This window comes from Thunnus thynnus, chromosome 9 (genome assembly GCF_963924715.1).
Source record: "Thunnus thynnus chromosome 9, fThuThy2.1, whole genome shotgun sequence".
NCBI classification, from domain to species: Eukaryota; Metazoa; Chordata; class Actinopteri; order Scombriformes; family Scombridae; genus Thunnus; species Thunnus thynnus.
The window spans coordinates 34,708,121-34,726,903 of NC_089525.1; the positions used below are offsets into that span (position 1 = coordinate 34,708,121).

At 38.4% G+C, this 18,783-nt stretch overlaps 2 protein-coding genes across 8 annotated transcripts in view; both read left to right on the plus strand.

The window, feature by feature from the left end:
- The window catches only part of LOC137188662 (NACHT, LRR and PYD domains-containing protein 3-like), a 117,560-nt gene extending 112,323 nt beyond the window's left edge, over window positions 1-5,237 (plus strand). The window contains exons 14-15 of the mRNA XM_067598265.1: window positions 2,217-2,263; window positions 2,418-5,237. Of these exons, the coding sequence (XP_067454366.1) occupies window positions 2,217-2,263; window positions 2,418-3,022 (652 nt within the window). The 3' untranslated portion in view covers window positions 3,023-5,237. The remainder of the gene's footprint in view (window positions 1-2,216; window positions 2,264-2,417) is intronic.
- A 7,729-nt stretch (window positions 5,238-12,966) lies between these two features.
- LOC137188661 (NLR family CARD domain-containing protein 3-like) overlaps window positions 12,967-18,783 on the plus strand; it is a 100,474-nt gene continuing 94,657 nt past the window's right edge. The window contains exons 1-5 of one of the 7 annotated variants that reach the window (XM_067598259.1): window positions 12,967-13,425; window positions 17,874-17,921; window positions 18,195-18,296; window positions 18,394-18,531; window positions 18,615-18,734. In XM_067598259.1, the coding sequence (XP_067454360.1) occupies window positions 18,208-18,296; window positions 18,394-18,531; window positions 18,615-18,734 (347 nt within the window). In that variant the 5' untranslated portion in view covers window positions 12,967-13,425; window positions 17,874-17,921; window positions 18,195-18,207. The other 6 variants (XM_067598257.1, XM_067598258.1, XM_067598254.1 and 3 more) reach the window with 6 other exon arrangements.

The following is an 18,783-nucleotide window of genomic DNA, read 5'->3' on the forward strand; positions in this document are numbered from 1 at the left end:
CGAGCTCTACTTCCTGCAGGGACAAACACTCTCTCTCTCTCTCTCTCTTCCTCTGTATATGTGTACAGACCTGCTAGAAGCCACTTTGTTGTTAAAAGTGTTTTGTGGATCCAGAACATGTTAAAAACACATCAGTATCAAGGTCAAGTACTGTAGTTTTCCTGGTATGTAGCCTGTCTATTGAAGTAGTTGGTGCCCCTCCAGTTTTTTACATATAAAAATGCTGCTGAACGTTGCTGAAGCATATTTACACAAACTATACAATCATAGCAAACACATAAACAAAAATAACAATACAAGAGAGCATGGAGAACAATAGGGGCTATGGAAGGTAGGTAAGAGTAACATAAGATATAAACATACAATAAATGAATTATTAATGAATAAACATGAATTATTATCCATGTGGGTCTTACAGAGCTGTGGAGCTCATGGCAGCTGCTACAGATCTTGCTGCCAGTCTACAGCAGTCCTCCCTCTCTCCCAGCAGGACTGGAAGTCTCTCCCAGTCACTTACATAGAGGAACTCTGGGAATATTTGTATTATTTCTGTAAAATATTGGTCTGTAATACTTTGATGTTGGTTGCAGTGAGTTAAGAAGTGCAGCTCTCTGGTCACAGTAAGAACACAACGTCTCCTCTCTGGGCAGCAGGTCTGTCTGTGTCTTCTTCCACTGCCAGGTTGTGTTCAGTCAGTCTGTGCTTAGTCAGTGTTCTTCTCAGTTTTCTATCAGACGCTGTGGTCAGGTAGGATGTCACAGTGTCTCTCTGTTCAGGGTTACGTATGTTTCCATTTTGTTCTGGGATTTTGTTAGTTCTGTCCAGTAATCTCTGTGTTTTTATTTTTCTTTCATCATAATTTGGTTTGGTCTAATTTTCTGAGTGCATGTGTCCTGAAGCTGAGGTGGTCCTGGTGTAAAGACCTGAGTGGTTGATGTCTCTCTCTCTCTCTCTCTCTCTCTCTCTCTCTCTCTCTGTACACCGTTAGTAGAAAAGATTACACCATAACTACGGAGTAATTACACTGTACGTTTCAGGCTGTAATCTAAAGCGTTACCAGAAAAAGTGTCATTGTCAACATGATTTGACTTTGAGACGCCTGTTTCTGATTGGCTGAATGTAGCTGCTGTTCATGTGTAGCTCACCTGCACTCAGGTGATTGGCAGTTGTGTTGCCTAGCAACAGCAAAGCACCTCAGTGTGATCAGGATCAGTGATGTCATAGGGCTGCTCGATTAATCAAGTTTTATTTTGTCTTCCAACGATTATGAAAACAAGATAATCGAGATAAATCGATTATTCTGCCACATTCTGCTTCACAATGATGCTCCGGTTTTGTCTTGTGTTATAAATCCAGCGCAGTGAGACAGACAGAGCGGAGTCTTCCTCACAGCATGAATGTGTCTGAATTTAACAGTCAAATGTCATAATATTGTGAGACCTATGAGATATGTTGCCAAGACAACTTAAATATAAACTTATATTATTAAAAGTTTGGTTTTGCCTCCGCTGTTAAGACTCTGTTATGACTCTGAAAAGTCTGACGGTTTTCTCTCAGGTAACGTTACATCCAGCACTGACACAGTGAAACAAACGGATCAGCCCGGAGCTCCACGGTTAAATAACATGTAATTGATCAGTAGGAGGTTTAATTTTCCCCGTAGGGCCCCGGTGAGAGGCGGCTCAGGGAGACGGCGGCAGGTGGAGGTGGTGGAGCTGCAGCTGCAGGCTGCCCGCATGGCTGCATTCAATTACCAACAGCAAGGATATTAGTTTTATTTTATTATTGTTGCTTATATGCTCAGTTCACAAAGTGTGTGAAGAGTTCATTCTGCTGACTAAAATACATTTGTTGGATCATAGTTAGTGTTTTTGTGCTTTATTGCTGTTTAAATGTAGGATATTATATGGCTATTTAAACATATGTCCGCTAGTTGTTCTATATGGCCGGAATTCTGGAATATTAACGGACATGTTGGCCGTCAGAAAAGTCTAGCGTCTAACCCTGGTCTGCATCTGTTATTGTTCAAGGAAATCCACGGTTAAAAAGACAAGTTGTTTTTTTTTAAACAGATGCACAATGTTTCCAAAGTCAATGAGTAATCGTGTTAAATAATCGTGATTATGGTTTTTGCCATAATGGAGCAGCAGTAATATCATGTCCATGTTTGCATGCTGAAAGAGAACGTGCTGCTCTGACCCCCCTCCTCCTTTCAGGCTGCAGCCTGCTGGAGTCCGATGGTTGACACCAGGTCTGAGGAAGTGTAAGTGTGTTTTTCATTTCATTCATCAAAACAAAGCAAACTTCAAACTGTGACATCACTCATTCACATCCTACTGATGATGAAGATGATGTCATCATCAAACAGATGATAGATCAATAACTGCAGCTGTATTGTGTCTCGTTCTCTCCATCAGATTTCTGTCAACTCACACTGGATCCAAACACAGCACACAGAAAACTCAAACTGTCTGACAACAACAGGAAGGTGACAGATGTGAAGGAGAATCAGTCATATCCTGATCATCGAGACAGATTTGATCACTGGCCTCAGCTGCTGTGTAGAAATGATCTGACTGGTCGCTGTTACTGGGAGGTCGAGTGGAGAGGAAGAGTTCGTATATCAGTGACTTACAGAGGAATCAGAAGGAAAGGAGACAGTGAAGACTGTGGGTTTGGAGAGAATGATCAGTCCTGGAGTCTGATCTGCTATGATAATGATGGTTACTATGTCCGTCACAATAAGAGATCAACATTCATCTCCTCCTCCTCCTCCTCCTCCTCCTCCTCCTCCTCTGTCTCTAACAGAGTAGCAGTGTATGTGGACTGTCCTGCTGGCACTCTGTCCTTCTACAGAGTCTCCTCTGACACACTGATCCACCTCCACACCTTCAACACCACATTCACTCAGCCTCTGTATGCTGGGTTTGGGTTTAATCCTGGTTCCTCAGTGTCTCTGTGTGGTCTGGAGGAGGAAGAGTCTCCTCCTGTTAGAGAAACTTTCTCACTGCTGACCAGATAGTTCAGTCTGTACAGGATCACACACAGCTGATGGTATTTAGTACCAACATGATCTCTCACTGCTTGTAAATGTAAACATGGTTTCCACATGATTGACAGTTTGTTTGTAAAATGAATCAAATGATAAACTGAGTCCAGTTGTTGTTGTTTTCTGTTGTTAGTGTATTAGAAAGGCTTGAACTGTAATGGGATAATGGGAATGGGATCTTCACAATGTTTAGTTGTAGTTCTTCTAGTAGTTTCATAGTAACTGTGTTACCTGATTCCTTCACTTATTTAGAGATCACATGACAAATGATGGTCAGAACAACAGGCCTCCTATTGGCTGGTTAAATGAACACCTCTAATGGTGAAGGCTGAGGCTCAGCAGCTGGAGAGTGGCTGCTTTTATGCTGCGTTCATATCATATTGGAATGATGCTAATTATGAGATTCTGACTTGTAAATAGAATTCAGGTCAACATTGTTGGGACTACATGTGGACCACAGTTTACCACATGTTTCAAGACTCCAAGAAACCTGAGCCCTGGGGGTTCACACCCAAAGTGTGAAGCTCCACCCATGGATCCAGGTTATCAAAACTAGAGATTCCCCTCTTATCTCTCTCTTTTCTCCACGAGCTGCAGCAGAAGCAGCTCTCTGCTCTCTTGTGTGGCCTGCTCACAGCAGACACACACAGTCTTCTTTACGGCAGAAGACGCGAGAGCCTGCCTAAGACTCAGAAACTAAGTTTCCTTGTGCCAGCAGCTAACACACAAGTCTGCTGGCCAGTTTAACAAGTACAGGAGCCGCGAAATGGAGTTAGCTTGCCGCTAACTCTACACCAAGGAGTGACCTGGGCCCTCTGCACGACTGGAGTGCTCTCTCCCCAGCAACGCCTGCATCTTTCAGCTTCAGAGCCAAAGCCTTCTCAGCCTGACTCACCCACGGATTCACCAGCTACAAAGCAGGACACCACAAAGCATCTCTTCCTTCATGGACTGGTAACAACTGGGCATAGCCTAGCAACACAGTGAAGCATAGTACGGCTAAGCAAGAATGTTTAACTCAAACAATGTACTGTATGTGTATTGATTTGGTTAAGGTTATACATTGAACTGTTGTTGTGATGTCCTTGTTGCCTATAGTCAGGTTACTGCATAGCCACACCGCTAGGTTAATGTTAGCATGCTTAACACATGTTACATCCAGTAACTAGGCCTTGCATGCAACTAACCTCATCTTAACCTGGCACCTTTAGCATACACCAATTGGCCTTGAATAGAGAACCACACAGTTAAGAGGTTAAAACCTAGTTTGGCAAACTTTGGTTCAGGCAGCACATGTGGTTCAAGACACCACATGGTCTGGCCTTTTATCCCTGTAGTTCCCTTTATCAGCCAAAGTGTCGGCATGCCATGTGCTCAGTCACCAGGTGACTGCAGCCATCTTGCTATTGTCTTCCCTACACACACACACACACACACACACACACACTCACACATTCACACTTGTATATAGATACACTTAGCTAGATTAGTATTGTGTGTTGCTTTTACCCTTTTGTTAAATAAATGCTTTTGGATATACCTGTTGTCTGTTTTAATGTTGCACAAGAATGAGTTTTGCCAACCTCTGCTCTGTAAAGAACTCCAAATCCTTCAACCTTTACTAGCTATTGATATGGTGATTTTGTTTATAGTTATTAAATTAATTATTAATCAAAGTCCCAAATTCATAGATTAGTACACTTTGAGACTGAATTGGCTATCTTTTTCCCTGAGTCCAGGGTGGTGCCCCGTTATTATTAATTCTTATTAATAATTTTATTGATTTTAATAATTAACAATTATCTTTGATAATCATTAATTATTGCTGATAGCCAAACTTGTAGCCACGGCCCAACAACATTCAAGTGGTAATTATGAAGTGGAAAAGCTGAAAGCTCTGATATTTACTGGATATGCTGGATTATTGTCAATAACAGTATTTTTGAGCCTCATTCCACCAACTTTGTAATCATGCAGTCTTGATTTGTTGTGTGACATGAACGCTGGCGAGTTGTAAACATGGGAATCTTTCCCGCCTCTACCATCCATCCCATATGATGTGAACACAGCATTAGAGATGAGAAGTCCAGGAGCTGTTGTGTGTTTCTGACATACAGGAAGTATTTAGTTTTTCTCTGGAGTGTTTATTTAGTTCCTGTGTAGAGAATAAAGTTCATGATGATCAGTAGCTGATGTTAGTTTTCTCCATTTATTTTTGTGTGTGTGCATGTTAATTCATATCTAATTTCATATAGTAGATTGAAGGTATTTGACAGTTTCAGGACTGTTTAAAGTGTCAGTTTAATGTGTTTAGCTCACATTTAGTCTGACAGCTGTTGTTCATTGACTGTTTCTAAATAAGTTGTGCATCATCAGCACTCAGCTGTCATGTGTGATTAAAGCCAGCAGGTGTCACTGTTTATTCCTTTGGTTAATTCATCTGGATTTGTTGAAAATAGTTTGTATTGAAAGGAGGTTTTATGTTTTTGGTTTCAGTTTCTGTGTAAATATTCATTTAAATATTCACTATAAATTGATTCCACTTTGGTATTATTATTATCATCATAGCCGTTATTATTTTGTATTTTGTATAATTGCAAGTCACTTTTGTATTTCCTCTATTTTTTCTATAGATAAACACAAATCCTCATCAGCTTTATGATTCAAGATGTTAATAAAGTCTATCTGCAAATACTTTTTACTATCTACTATGTTTCTATTTAATTCTATTAATTTACTATTTAAATATCTTATAAATGGATTTTGTATTTCTCCACCATGATTAATTCCTGGCAGTGTGGAGGACATTTAGAAACATTTAGTCCTTCATGTTTAATAAAATGTATAAAATATAGTATATAATTGGATAATTACATGAATAAAACCTAAATAATGATACATATTATTTATGTTGTTGTATTCTGGGTATTTCTAAAATCCTGGCTACAGCCCTGAATATATACACCAAAATAATGTATTACAAACAAACAATGGAGCAAAATGAACACGTAACCATGGAAACAATCCAAAAGAAGAATCCAGTTGGATGCATGGACAGGTGTTTACTCCTGAGAGAGACAGTCACAATATATTCAGTTTAAAATGTGTAAAAGTAGAGTAAGATCTGTTGAGAAATGTGTTGAGCGGATCACAGACATCTGAGTGTGCAGCTTGTTCTGCTCTGTGATATTTACTGACAAAGATCTCAAACATTGCTCAGTGAATTAATGGAGCATCATGCTGCTGTCAGGGTGGATGTTCTCTCTCTGTTTGGGTCTGTTCAGGTCAAGCACATTCTGGATCAGGTCTAATTATCCTCAGCTCTGTTTCACATCAGGACTCTTTATTTTTAACATTCATTGATGCGTGTTGGCGTCAGGAAGGTTCTCCATGGGTCAGTCTCAGACCTCCAGACTGATAAATGTTTTCCATCCTTACAAGAAGAAAAAACAGCAGAAAACACTGAAAACTGTTTTACATGAAAAGAATCAAATGTAAAGATTTGGAATATATTTGCACAAAGAATCATTTTCCAGCATTTTCAGTCTGTTCTGTTCTATATAAATTATTAGTCACCTGCTGCCACTCAGAGTTAAACTGACTTGTAATTGACATGAAACACAGCTGTAAATTCCTCCACATGTGCATCACGAGGCCATCTAGTGGACTGATAGTAGAACAACAGCAGCTGATTGCAGCTTTCATGGAAATCAAATGAATTGAACAGACAGACAAACATCCTGATATTAAAATACAAAGAGAGACAGACAAACACTGTGAAGGTATTTCAACAATATTTCCAACATCTGGAGGCTGACAAACATTCTGTGTGACACACAGTCGTTCTTCATCCTCCCACCAGATGGAGCCAAACTCAACTAACTTTCACATCCTACACATAGTGTCTGGAAGAACATTGTTCTGATCATTTCTGTCTGGATTGATATGGATAATAGCAGCATTAATATCAATGCAGACACATGAACTTTAAAGAAACTTGTTTCGGTTTTACTGGATGGAACAGTTTGTGACAGAGAACAGAGCTGCTTGTCTTCATACAGTGAAGTTGGTTTCAATCAATCAATCAATCAATCAATCAGTTTTTATTTATGTATCACCAAATCACAACAAAAGTCACCTCAGGGCACTTTTCACATAGAGAAGGTCAAGACTGTACTCTTTCATTCACAGAGACCCAACAATTCCCCCATGACCAGCACTTGGCGACAGCAGTAAGGAAAAACTCCCCTTTAACGGGTAGAAACCTCAAGCAGATCCCGGCTCTTGGTGGGCGGCCATCTGCTTTGACCGGTTGGGTTGAGAGAGAGAAAGACAGAGGGGGGAGAGAGAGGGAGGGGGGAGAGAGAGGGAGGGGGGACAGAATAACAACAATCATAACAATAACAGCAGCAACAGCAGTAGCAACAGCCAGGGAAGGACGCCAACAGGACTGCGAAGGACCGCAAAGGCTCGGCCCAGAACCCAGGGTTTCCTGCGAGATGAGAAAGCACAAAAAACTCAGAGAAGAAGCAAAGTTAGTGACATGCATTGATGTTACATGAATGCATACAGATCGAGAGGAGGAGGAGGAGAGAGGAGCTAAGTGCATCATGGGAAGTCCCCCAGCAGTCTAGGCCTATAGCAGCATAACTAAGGGCTGATCCAAGGCGAGCCTGGTCGGCCCTAACTATAAGCTTTATCAAAAAGGAAAGTTTTAAGCCTACTCTTTAAACATAGAGACGGTGTCTGCACCCCGGACTGAATCTGGAAGATGGTTCCACAGGAGAGGAGCCTGATAGCTGAAGGCTCTGCCTCCCATTCTACTTTTAAACACTGTAGGAACAACCAGTAAGCTGCATACTGGGAGCGCAGTGTTCTAGTGGGATAATACGGTACTATGAGCTCTTCAAGATATGATGGTGTCTGACCATTAAGGGCTTTGTAAGTCAGGAGAAGGATTTTAAATTCTATTCTAGATTTTACAGGAAGCCAATGCAGCGAAGCTAAAATGGGAGAAATGTGATCTCTTTTTCGAGTTTTAGTCAGAACACGTGCAGCTGCATTCTGGACCAGCTGGAGAGTCTTTAGAGACTGTAAACTTGTTGTTTACTTATTTCAATAAAGTTTTTGATAAAATACAAATAAAATAAAACAGAAAGAATAAAATAATAATGATTGACTGATGGAAACTTTCTTCCTACAGATGAGAACACAGACTGTTTTAGCAACACTGTCTCCTGGAGATACTTTAACAGTTCAGTAGAAGAAAGAAAGAAAAGAACAGAACAGACAGAAGTCTGTTAATAAAACAGAAAACTGACAGTAAACAAGCTCCAGCTGAAAGATCCTGAAGCAGCACAGTAAGTGGACCTTTAGTGGAGATAGTTTGATGTATAATAGTGACAGAAACCTGTAAGATCATCACTTCAGTTACACATCTCAGATTAGCTGCCATCTTCTGACAATAATCACATACATGATCATTTAAGACTCATCCAAACACAAAAGCAGAAGAATAAACATCAACTTCTCTCATTTAGTTCATTTGATCCAAACATTTGGTCTCTGGACATTTTCTTCTAGTGAATAATAGTTGAAGAACATGCGAAATGACTCCGTTCACTGAAACACTCTCCTGCTGTGATTCACACTCATACTGCTGTAAATGTTCAGTTTGAACTAACAGAGTTTATAATTCAGTTTTATTTCTCTTCACTTCATAAAGTTCATAAACAGTCTGTTGGTTTGTTCGAATGCTTTTATATTAGTGTTGCTCCACACTTCTGTACACAAACTCAAATGTGATCAAACAGGTGAAAAATACAACATCTGAAGCTCCTTGTAGCTTGATAATCAATCAGTTTGATTAAATGTGATCAGGATGTGAATGCAGTTGTGTTTTTGACCAGCAGAGGTCAGTAAAACACAACTCAGCTGTTCATCTCATCGCTGCATTTATTTCATTATTGATTCATATTTCTGTCTCACTGTTTCACTTTTATACCAGCAGAACATTAATTTCAGCTGCAGATGAAACCAATAAGAGGAACAAACATGTTCCCATCACATTATTGATCAGCTGCAGACTGAAACATGAGAGCACAGTCAGCTGATCACAGATCAATACAGATAATGATCCATGTGAGGAAGTGAGTACTTATACTTTCTACTTTTCCTTTACTGCCTTCATCTGATCATGTTTCACACACAAACAGGATCACAGTATAACACACTATATATATATATATATATATATATAATGTATTTATATATAAATATCTGATAAGACTGAGTAAAATCACTGATAAATAAACTAATCAATTAATTGATCTTAATACATTCAATTAATGATCAGCAGCTTCAGTTTGACAGAGTTCAACATGGAAACACAGCTGACATGTTCACACATCAGAACGAAGAATCAACAGTTTGTTTACTTTTAATATTTCATGATTCAGAACTTTTACTGAAATATTATTTAAATAAACAACTTTGTTTTTAAAGAACTTTTGATCTTTTTTATATCAAAGTAGAAACAAACAGACAGAAGATGAGGAGGGTGTTTATATACTGTTGTAGTTCTATACTGTACTTTTACTCAGTACTCACACTGTTACACTTGTTTCTGATTGGTTCAACACTGAGTCACATGATGAACTTTACCAACACACAGCAGCTCATTTTACACACAAACACACAAACACAACAACTCATGTGTCAATCAGACACACTGAGATAAAAACACAACAACAGGCAGCACATGAGGATCTTTATTACATCACTGTTGTATTGTGTTTATGTAGTTTAATGGTTGATAGTGTATAAATGTGTATATTGTGTTTATGTAGTTTAATGGTTGATAGTGTATAAATGTGTATATTGTGTTTATGTAGTTTAATGGTTGATAGTGTATAAATGTGTATATTGTGTTTATGTAGTTTAATGGTTGATAGTGTATAAATGTGTATATTGTGTTTATATAGTTTAATGGTTGATAGTGTATAAATGTGTATATTGTGTTTATATGTAGTTTAATGGTTGATAGTGTATAAATGTGTATATTGTGTTTATGTAGTTTATTGGTTGATAGTGTATAAATGTGTATATTGTGTTTATGTAGTTTAATGGTTGATAGTGTATAAATGTGTATATTGTGTTTATATAGTTTAATGGTTGATAGTGTATAAATGTGTATATTGTGTTTATGTAGTTTAATGGTTGAAAAATGAATGGTCAAAAGTCACACTGCAGAATCTGTTTTCATAAAATGGAAACACTCTGAATATAATAAGTTTATTACAGTATTCTGTAAAACATTTGAAAAATATTTACTTGTGTATGAAATATTTTACAGTCTGACTGCAGCTCCGTCCAACCAGAAACCTGAAACATGAAGCCAACACAGAAGAGCCATTTATCACTAAAACTGACATCATGCAGATGTTTGTGCTGTATGTGGAGAGTTGTAGTTACTGACAGTGACCACTGGAGGGCAGTAAATACTCTGATTATCTCTCTATGAGTCCAGATCAGTGAGTTTAGAAAGATCAATATCACTATTGATGGTAGTATTTATTACAGGTGAATAATGTCTGTGTTAACATATATAGTGCCATTATCGGACTGGTGAACATTAGTGCTGATGTAATGCAGTAAATATGTCATAATGTCAGTATGAATATCAGTATTATTGTCAGGGCTGTATGTGGAGAGTTGTAGTTACTGACAGTGACCACTGGAGGGCAGTGATCATGACAGTTTCTCTGTGAGTCTCTGTCACTTTAACACTTCACTTCCATCCATGTGAACATGAAGCACGAATGTTTGTGTTGAAGGTGTGAGTGCTGGTGTGAGTGAGGTCAGCAGCAGTCATTAGAACAATGTGACTGATCACTGCCCTCCACTGGACACACTCACTAACTACAGCACTGGGAACCATCATTACACCAGTCAGTCAATAAACCAGTCAGTTAATACACCAGTCAATCAATAAACATGTATACTTCAATTTCTGTTGAATCCTTTCATAATAAAATGTAGCAACCAAAATAAAGTTCCTGATTTCCTGTCAGTGTTCTGATGTGTAGCAGCAGAAAACATTTCAGTCGTATAAAGAAGAGAAAAGACCAGACTATAATATATTATAATCTATATATTTATGGATGAATCTGTCGTTCCAGATGTTCCAGATGTTCCAGATGTTCTAGTTATTCACAGCACAGATTTGAAGCTGCTTTAAAATTGCACTGCGCTGCCTAATCTGCATAAACAGCCTCAGCTGCGCCTCCTCCAGGCTGTGAGAACAAATGGACAATAAAGACTAAATCTATGTGATGAGGATTTATACAGTCTGTCAATGTTTGACTTTAGCTGTTCCAGGTTCTTTATTCCAAAGGTCAGCGCTGTGCTGGGATCATATTTCTTTAAAGTCACTTCTGGTTAAAGATGAATTCAGAGTTGAGACTGTTTGTGAATCAACTGACATTTGAAATCTTCCTGCTGTGAGTTACATGTTTGTTCTTCCTACGTTTGGTTTCCTGGTTGAAGCTGCTGATTAATTTCACCTTCACTCATCAGCTTGATGAAAATGATTTTCAGCATCTAAAGGTAACGTAAGCAACAGGTTTCATCATGTTTGTGTCAGTGGGGGTTAAAATGATGTGACACCAGTAGAGATGGTGCTAGTAGTGATTTATTATGTTGCTTTGTTGAATACTGGTGGAAGGTTTGAAACCTCGTTAATCCTCTTTGACTCTAATTAGCTTTGCTAACAAGATGCTGTTTAGACAACAGAAACATCAGAGGAAACTCTGGAAAAGCTTCATTAGTCAAAATTCAGCCTGTTGACACACTAAGTGACCAGAAAAATAGAAACACCTGAATAATACAATGAAATACAACAGTGATGCAATAAGTGTTAAGTTTGTTAGTTGTTGAGGTTCATTGGTTCTGTGGTTGTTTTGGACTTAATCATTTTGAAAGATGTTTCCAATATTTAGTTGACCTCACTTTCATATATAGAGGAGAGAAACTTATTACAAACCCCCCCTCAGAGTGGTATGTTCCATCTCTGCAGCTCATGGTGCAACCCAATCGCCAGAACAAAATGTTGGCATTGTACATTTCTGCAACATTTCTGATACGTTGAATGTCTACGTTTCAATGATGTTGAATAATGATGTTTTATGTGACAACACTGGTTAGGGTTAGGGCAAGATCACGTTTTGGGTTAAAATAAAATAAAATAAAAAATAAAAACACCTGCAAATGTCCCGACATCTCACTAAAAACACCCAGTTTTGTCGGCTGAAACAGGAAGCGGGCGTTGGTTTCAAGGTGGTCTCTCTGCTGATTTTCAGCTTTCAACTTTCTGCCAAGAAACTTCCAAACCATCCACCGACCCCTCGTCCTCCTAATAAGAAAAGCAGCTCATATAGATCTCATGTGAACTACGTCACTTTAGAAACGTTAATATGCTACGTATTACACATGTTGAAACGTATATATTCAACATTTCTGTGGTTTGCAGAACAATGCAAATGTTTTATTCTGGTGACCAGGCTGGTTCAGGACAGGTTTAATTTTCAAGGATTGAAGACAATTAAGTTCAAAATTGTGTGTTACTGTCTTTGGTTTGGACTGTTGTGTGCGTCCATCAAATTGTGAATAATCTGAGTAAAATATTAATGTCGTTACATGTATATTCATCCTTTCCTGAGTTAATTATTTCATTAATTGTATTTATTAATTGTAATTAATTGTAATGATATTATAATTGTTTTTGTTGGCTGCTGCTGCTGGTCGTGCTAATTAGGATCAATCAGATCAATGAGTGTCTGCAGCTTCCTGTGCTGAGCCTTTACTAAATATTACTGCATTCATCTTGCATTTTCCATCATTTCTCAGTGGAAATCTTGTTGTATTGTTGAGTTAACATTTAATCAAGAATCAGACTAGTAGTTTCCACCAGTTAATGTGTGAATATCTGTTCATCATTAACCTGATATAATGAGCAGGTTTAACGGTCGTGTAAGGACACGCAGACACACCTGTATCATACAACCTGTTGACTCACCTTTAACGTTATAAAGTATTTTCAACTGGAACTTTTGGACTATTTATGATCTGATCAGTCACTTCAGAGGTGGTCTGTGATTTCCAGGAAGCCAAGTGTGTGAGAGAAGCTGCTGTTCTCTTTCTTTTAACTGTTCTTCTGTCCTTTGATAGATGTTCTGCAGTGAATTTATTGTTCATCAAACAGTAAAATGTGCTGCAGTTATATTAGGAACACTGTCACTAGCTAGCAAGTCAACAACAGCTCTCTCTCTTCCTCATTCTGTTCTCGTCGTGTTGCAGCTTCTTTTCTCCGTCTAAAGGTATTTATTGTAACTTTATTGTGTTTGTATTGTGACAGTTTTCACTGTTTGACTCTTGAATGACTCTTTGTTCATCTTGTTAGTTTAGTTCCAGTAGAAACAGCAGAAATCTGTAGTTCAGAACTCTACTAACAGTCAACACAAATCAACACGGTGGAAGTTTTCCTCCATTTTAGTGTCGCTGTTCAAAGTATCCAATAACAGCTGACAGTACTGAGTCAGTGTTCACAGATCAATAACTTCCAACATTTGTCTTCTTTGTGGAGAAAAACAACAACCTGCTCTGTCTGTATTAGTGACAGCTTCAAGTTCAAATAACTTTATTTGTTGTTTACAAGAAGAAGAAACACAGAGAACACATGTGGGTCACATGCTGAGTAAAAATAGAGTTACAGTCCATAAAAAGTACAAACATAGAAGTAAAAACAGGTAAATATATCTTAATCTACAACATACAGAGTGTGTGTGGCAGTGGTGGAGGAAGGGGTTAAATCTGTCCGGAGCTTTCAGACTCTGTGTGACGCTGATAGATGTGTAATGTAGCTCCTTTCCTCTGACTTTAATGAACAGCTGTGGCTGTCACACAGCAGCAGCATCCATACCTGTGTCTCCAGACTGGGAGACAGCGGTAACTTCATCAACTATTTAAACCTCCTGATGTGTGTTGAGATCTTACGATAGAATTATTAACTTAAAGGCTTTTCTGTACAGAAAACAGGTGACCTGTTACACACAGATTCCAAGTTTATACAGTGAAATCATTGGGAGCAAAGCGGCCGTGCTCAGGATGAGTCCAGCACCATCAAAGCCCCCCCACCTTTACAGTCTCAGGTTGATGTTCTCACCAACATCTCTCTAAACTGTCCTCTGACTGCAACCAGCGAAAGGCTCATCTGAGTCTCCTTCAGTTATTACAGTTCACTCACAGCAAGAAGCTCAGCGAAGCTCTGCAGACTGTTCTGCCCTGAGTTTGGCTAGAAGACTAAATCTATGTGATGAGGATTTATACAGTCTGTCAATGTTTGACTTTAGCTGTTCCAGGTTCTTTATTGCAAAGGTCAGCGCTGTGCTGGGATCATATTTCTTTAAAGTCACTTCTGGTTAAAGATGAATTCAGAGTTGAGACTGTTTGTGAAGCAACTGACATTTGAAATCTTCCTGCTGTGAGTTACATGTTTGTTCTTCCTACGTTTGGTTTCCTGGTTGAAGCTGCTGATTAATTTCACCTTCACTCATCAGCTTGATGAAAATGATTTTCAGCATCTAAAGGTAACGTAAGCAACAGGTTTCATCATGTTTGTGTCAGCGGGGGTTAAAATGATGTGACACCAGTAGAGATGGTGCTAGTAGTGATTTATTATGTTGCTTTGTTGAATACTGGTGGAAGGTTTGAAATCTCGTTAATACTCTTTGACTCTAATTAGCTTTGCTAACAAGATGCTGTTTAGACAACAGAAACATCAGAGGAAACTCTGGAAAAGCTTCATTAGTCAAAATTCAGCCTGTTGACACACTAAGTGACCAGAAAAATAGAAACACCTGAATAATACCATGAAATACAACAGTGATGCAATAAGTGTTAAGTTTTGTTGAGGTTCATTGGTTCTGTGGTTGTTGTTTTGGACTTAATTATTTTGAAAGATGTTTCCAATATTTAGTCGACCTCATTTTCATATATAGAGGAGAGAAACTACCTAAACAGCTCAATTGCCAGAATAAAACATTAGCATTGTACATTTCAGCAAACCACGGATACATTGAGTGTCTACTTTTCAATGTTGGCCATTATCCATTGAATAATGATGTTTTATGATGTGAGAATGCTGTGGTTAAGGTCTGGTTAGGTTACTGCACAAAAACCACTTGGTTAGGGTTAGGGAAAGATCATGGTTTGGGTTAAAATAAAATAAAAAATAAAATAGAAACAGCTCCAAATGTCCCAACGTCTCGGGTTTTGTCAGCTGAAACAGGAAGCGGGCGTTGGTTTCGAGGTGGTCTCGAACCACGCTCTTTGCTGATTTCCAACTTTCAACTTTCTTCCAAGAAACTTCCAAACCATCCACCGACCCCTCGTCCTCCTAATAAGAAAACCAGCTCATATAGATCTCATGTGAACTACGTCACTTTAGAAACGTTAATATGCTACGTATTACATGTGTTGAAACGTATATATTCAACGTTTCTGTGGTTTGCAGAAAAATGCAAATGTTTTATTCTGGTGACCAGGCTGGTTCAGGACAGTTTTAATTTTCAAGGATTGAAGACAATTAAGTTAAAAATTGTGTGTTACTGTCTTTGGTTTGGACTGTTGTGCCCATCAAATTGTGAATAATCTGAGTCATATATTAATGTGTTCCTAAGATAATTATTTTGATTTTATTTATTAATTGTAATTAATTATAATGATATTATAATGGTTTTTGTTGGCTGCTACTGCTGGTCGTGCTAATTAGGATCAATCAGATCAATGAGTGTCAGCAGCTTCCTGTGCTGAGCCTTTACTAAATATTACTGCATTCATCCTGCATTTTTCCATCATTTCTCAGTGGAAATCTTGTTGTATTGTTGAGTTAACATTTAATCAAGAATCAGACTAGTAGTTTCCACCAGTTGTTGTGTGAATATCTGTTCATCATTAACCTGATATAATGAGCAGGTTTAACGGTCATGTAAGGACACACAGACACACCTGTATCATACAACCTGTTGACTCACCTTTAATGTTATAAAGTATTTTCATCTGGAACTTTTGGACTATTTATGATCTGATCAGTCACGTCAGAGGTGGTCTGTGATTTCCAGGAAGCCAAGTGTGTGAGAGAAGCTGCTGTTCTCTTTCTTTTAACTGTTCTTCTGTCCTCACTAAGTGTTTAGTTACACAACACACTTCCAGTAAAGGTTGAAGACAGCAGTTTGCCTTTGGAGCTTTAATGGAGGAAAAATGTGAAAACAGCATCGAACAAATCCAATAATATTATAAATCCGAAAAAGATGAGATACAATAAACAAGAGTGAGAACAAAGGTGTTTGTCAGTAGTTAATATAGTAGACAGATACAAGATTAAAAGTAAAAAAAGCAAAATACATAACAGTTAACCCAACAGTAAAAAATGACTCAGAGGGTTTTATTAGCAGCTCATTAGCCTCAGACAGCTCGTATGCTGCTAGCTTGGAAAGCATCTATGATGGAAAGAGAATCTACAGATGATGCAGCAACAAGAACATTTAGAGGGAGAATAAAAGATGCCTGTCAGTGTTTGCTCTGCTCAGTTTGAATGAAATGCTGGTCTACTTGTTTCAACAACTGTTCCAACAGTCAAACTTTCACTGTCTGTTGTTACTCTGAAAAATTACCTGCATATAACATGTAATATGTGCATCAATAATAATAAATGAGACTCAAATAAATACACAGCTGACACTGAGTGTTAAAGGCTCAATGTATGATGCTGCTGCTTTTCATAAATGAATGAAATAGATTATTAATAATATGCTGTTTAGTTGTGTTTAATGTTGAGCAGTAAAAGTAAACCATGTTTTAATAGATGTTCTGCAGTGAATTGATTGTTCATCAAACAGTAAAATGTGCTGCAGTTATATTAGGAACACTGTCACTAGCTAGCAAGTCAACAACAGCTCACCAACCTGACAGATACACATTTTATCAGCTTTCAACACGTCACTAACTGCACTTAAACACAGTCATGTGATTATGTTCTGACAGGTTTGACATAAAATGAACTCAAACGGTTTCAAACAGTCTTGAGTTTATTTGTGTAAAACATTTTATTCATTGTCAGAGAAGTTTAGTGTCAGTATGAAGGGTCGCCCCATTCAGTCACCTTTAAACTGGTGCATGTTTTAATAACCAGTATCATGCTGGTAGTGAGGGAGACTTTGTTTCACAGGTGGTATGGTTAGTGATAAACAGCTAATAAAAGTAAAATTAATATCCCCTGAAATCTTTCTAAACTATATCACAGACAAACTGTTGAAAACATCTTTTCATTGATGATATTCAGTATTTTAACCAAGCGAAGAGCTGCAGCAATAGAAACTAAAGTTTATGTTGCTGCCAAACCTTCATTCAGTATCTTTATACTATATCAATATAAAATCAATGTCACATTATTGAGTCAGACAGTTTGTACTCTCTTATTCTGCCTGTTTTAATCTTTACTGTAGATGATGTTGGTAATGTGCAACATCAACGTTCAATGCTCCATAAATTTAACCATTAATCATGGAAACGTCTGTCCTTCAATCCTTACAATCTGTAAAAGTCTAAATTTAAAGTAAATAAGTTAAAAGTGTGATTCAGTACAATCTTTAATTAAAACAGCAAGAAGTACAAATGACTCCATAGAAAACCAGAGTCCTCAGACTGATGATGAAGGACTGATGAAGGAGAATCAGCAGCAGTTTCTCTCTCTGTGTTTCCTCTGCAGGTGAAGCTACAAAGACTCTGTGACTGGATGTGGATCTGAATTCACCTAGTGAGTATTTTTATTTCTTCTGCCACACAGCTGACTCCACCAGCAGCTCATCTCTATTAAATGTGCTCTATAGTGGTAAATGAAAAGCCAACAGAGAACTGGAACCTTCTGAAAGTAAAACATTAAACATTAAACCTCAGTGGAAATGAAGAATAATGTCTTACTTTGATGCCATCTGGTGGTTGAAAAAAGAATGACGCCGTTGTAACTGCAGTGCTGGTGTGATGTGCAGCTTGATGTAATGAATGAGCTTGTTGTTGTGTTTGTGTGAAGGTGTTTCTCTGCTATGGATCAGTGTGAGGACAGAGAGGAGGGAGTCCCTCCCTCTAAAAGCTCTCTGTGTGGGGAACATGACAGCCAGACCAAAGCTCAGAGGTGAGATGAGGATCTCTAACTGTCCATCACTGTTCTCCACTCACATCACTCCACCATCATTATTCACACTCAGAGCTCTGTGTGTGTTGTGTTGAAGAACAAAGAAGCAGCACAGACCAGACTCCTCCGGACCTGGACCTGGACCTGGACCTGGACCCAGCTGTGTGTCCATGAAGAGTGACTGGTCCATGGATAAAGATACACAATTTAAATCTGGACAACCTGCTCATGGAAGGTCAGAATGTAAAGCTGCAAAGACTGAACAGACTTTTCATTTCTATCCAACATGCACATTTATCAGAGCTGTTGTTGTTTCAGGATCCAGCAGCAGATTCAAGACTCTCCTGGACCTGAACCCAGCTGTCTGTCCTTTAAGAGCGACTGGTCGAAGGGCGGTTTAATTGAATTTAAAGGAGGACGCCCATCTGCTGATCAGATGTAAGCTGTAACTGACAGTAAACGTCGGGTTATGCTAGAAAAGAACTGG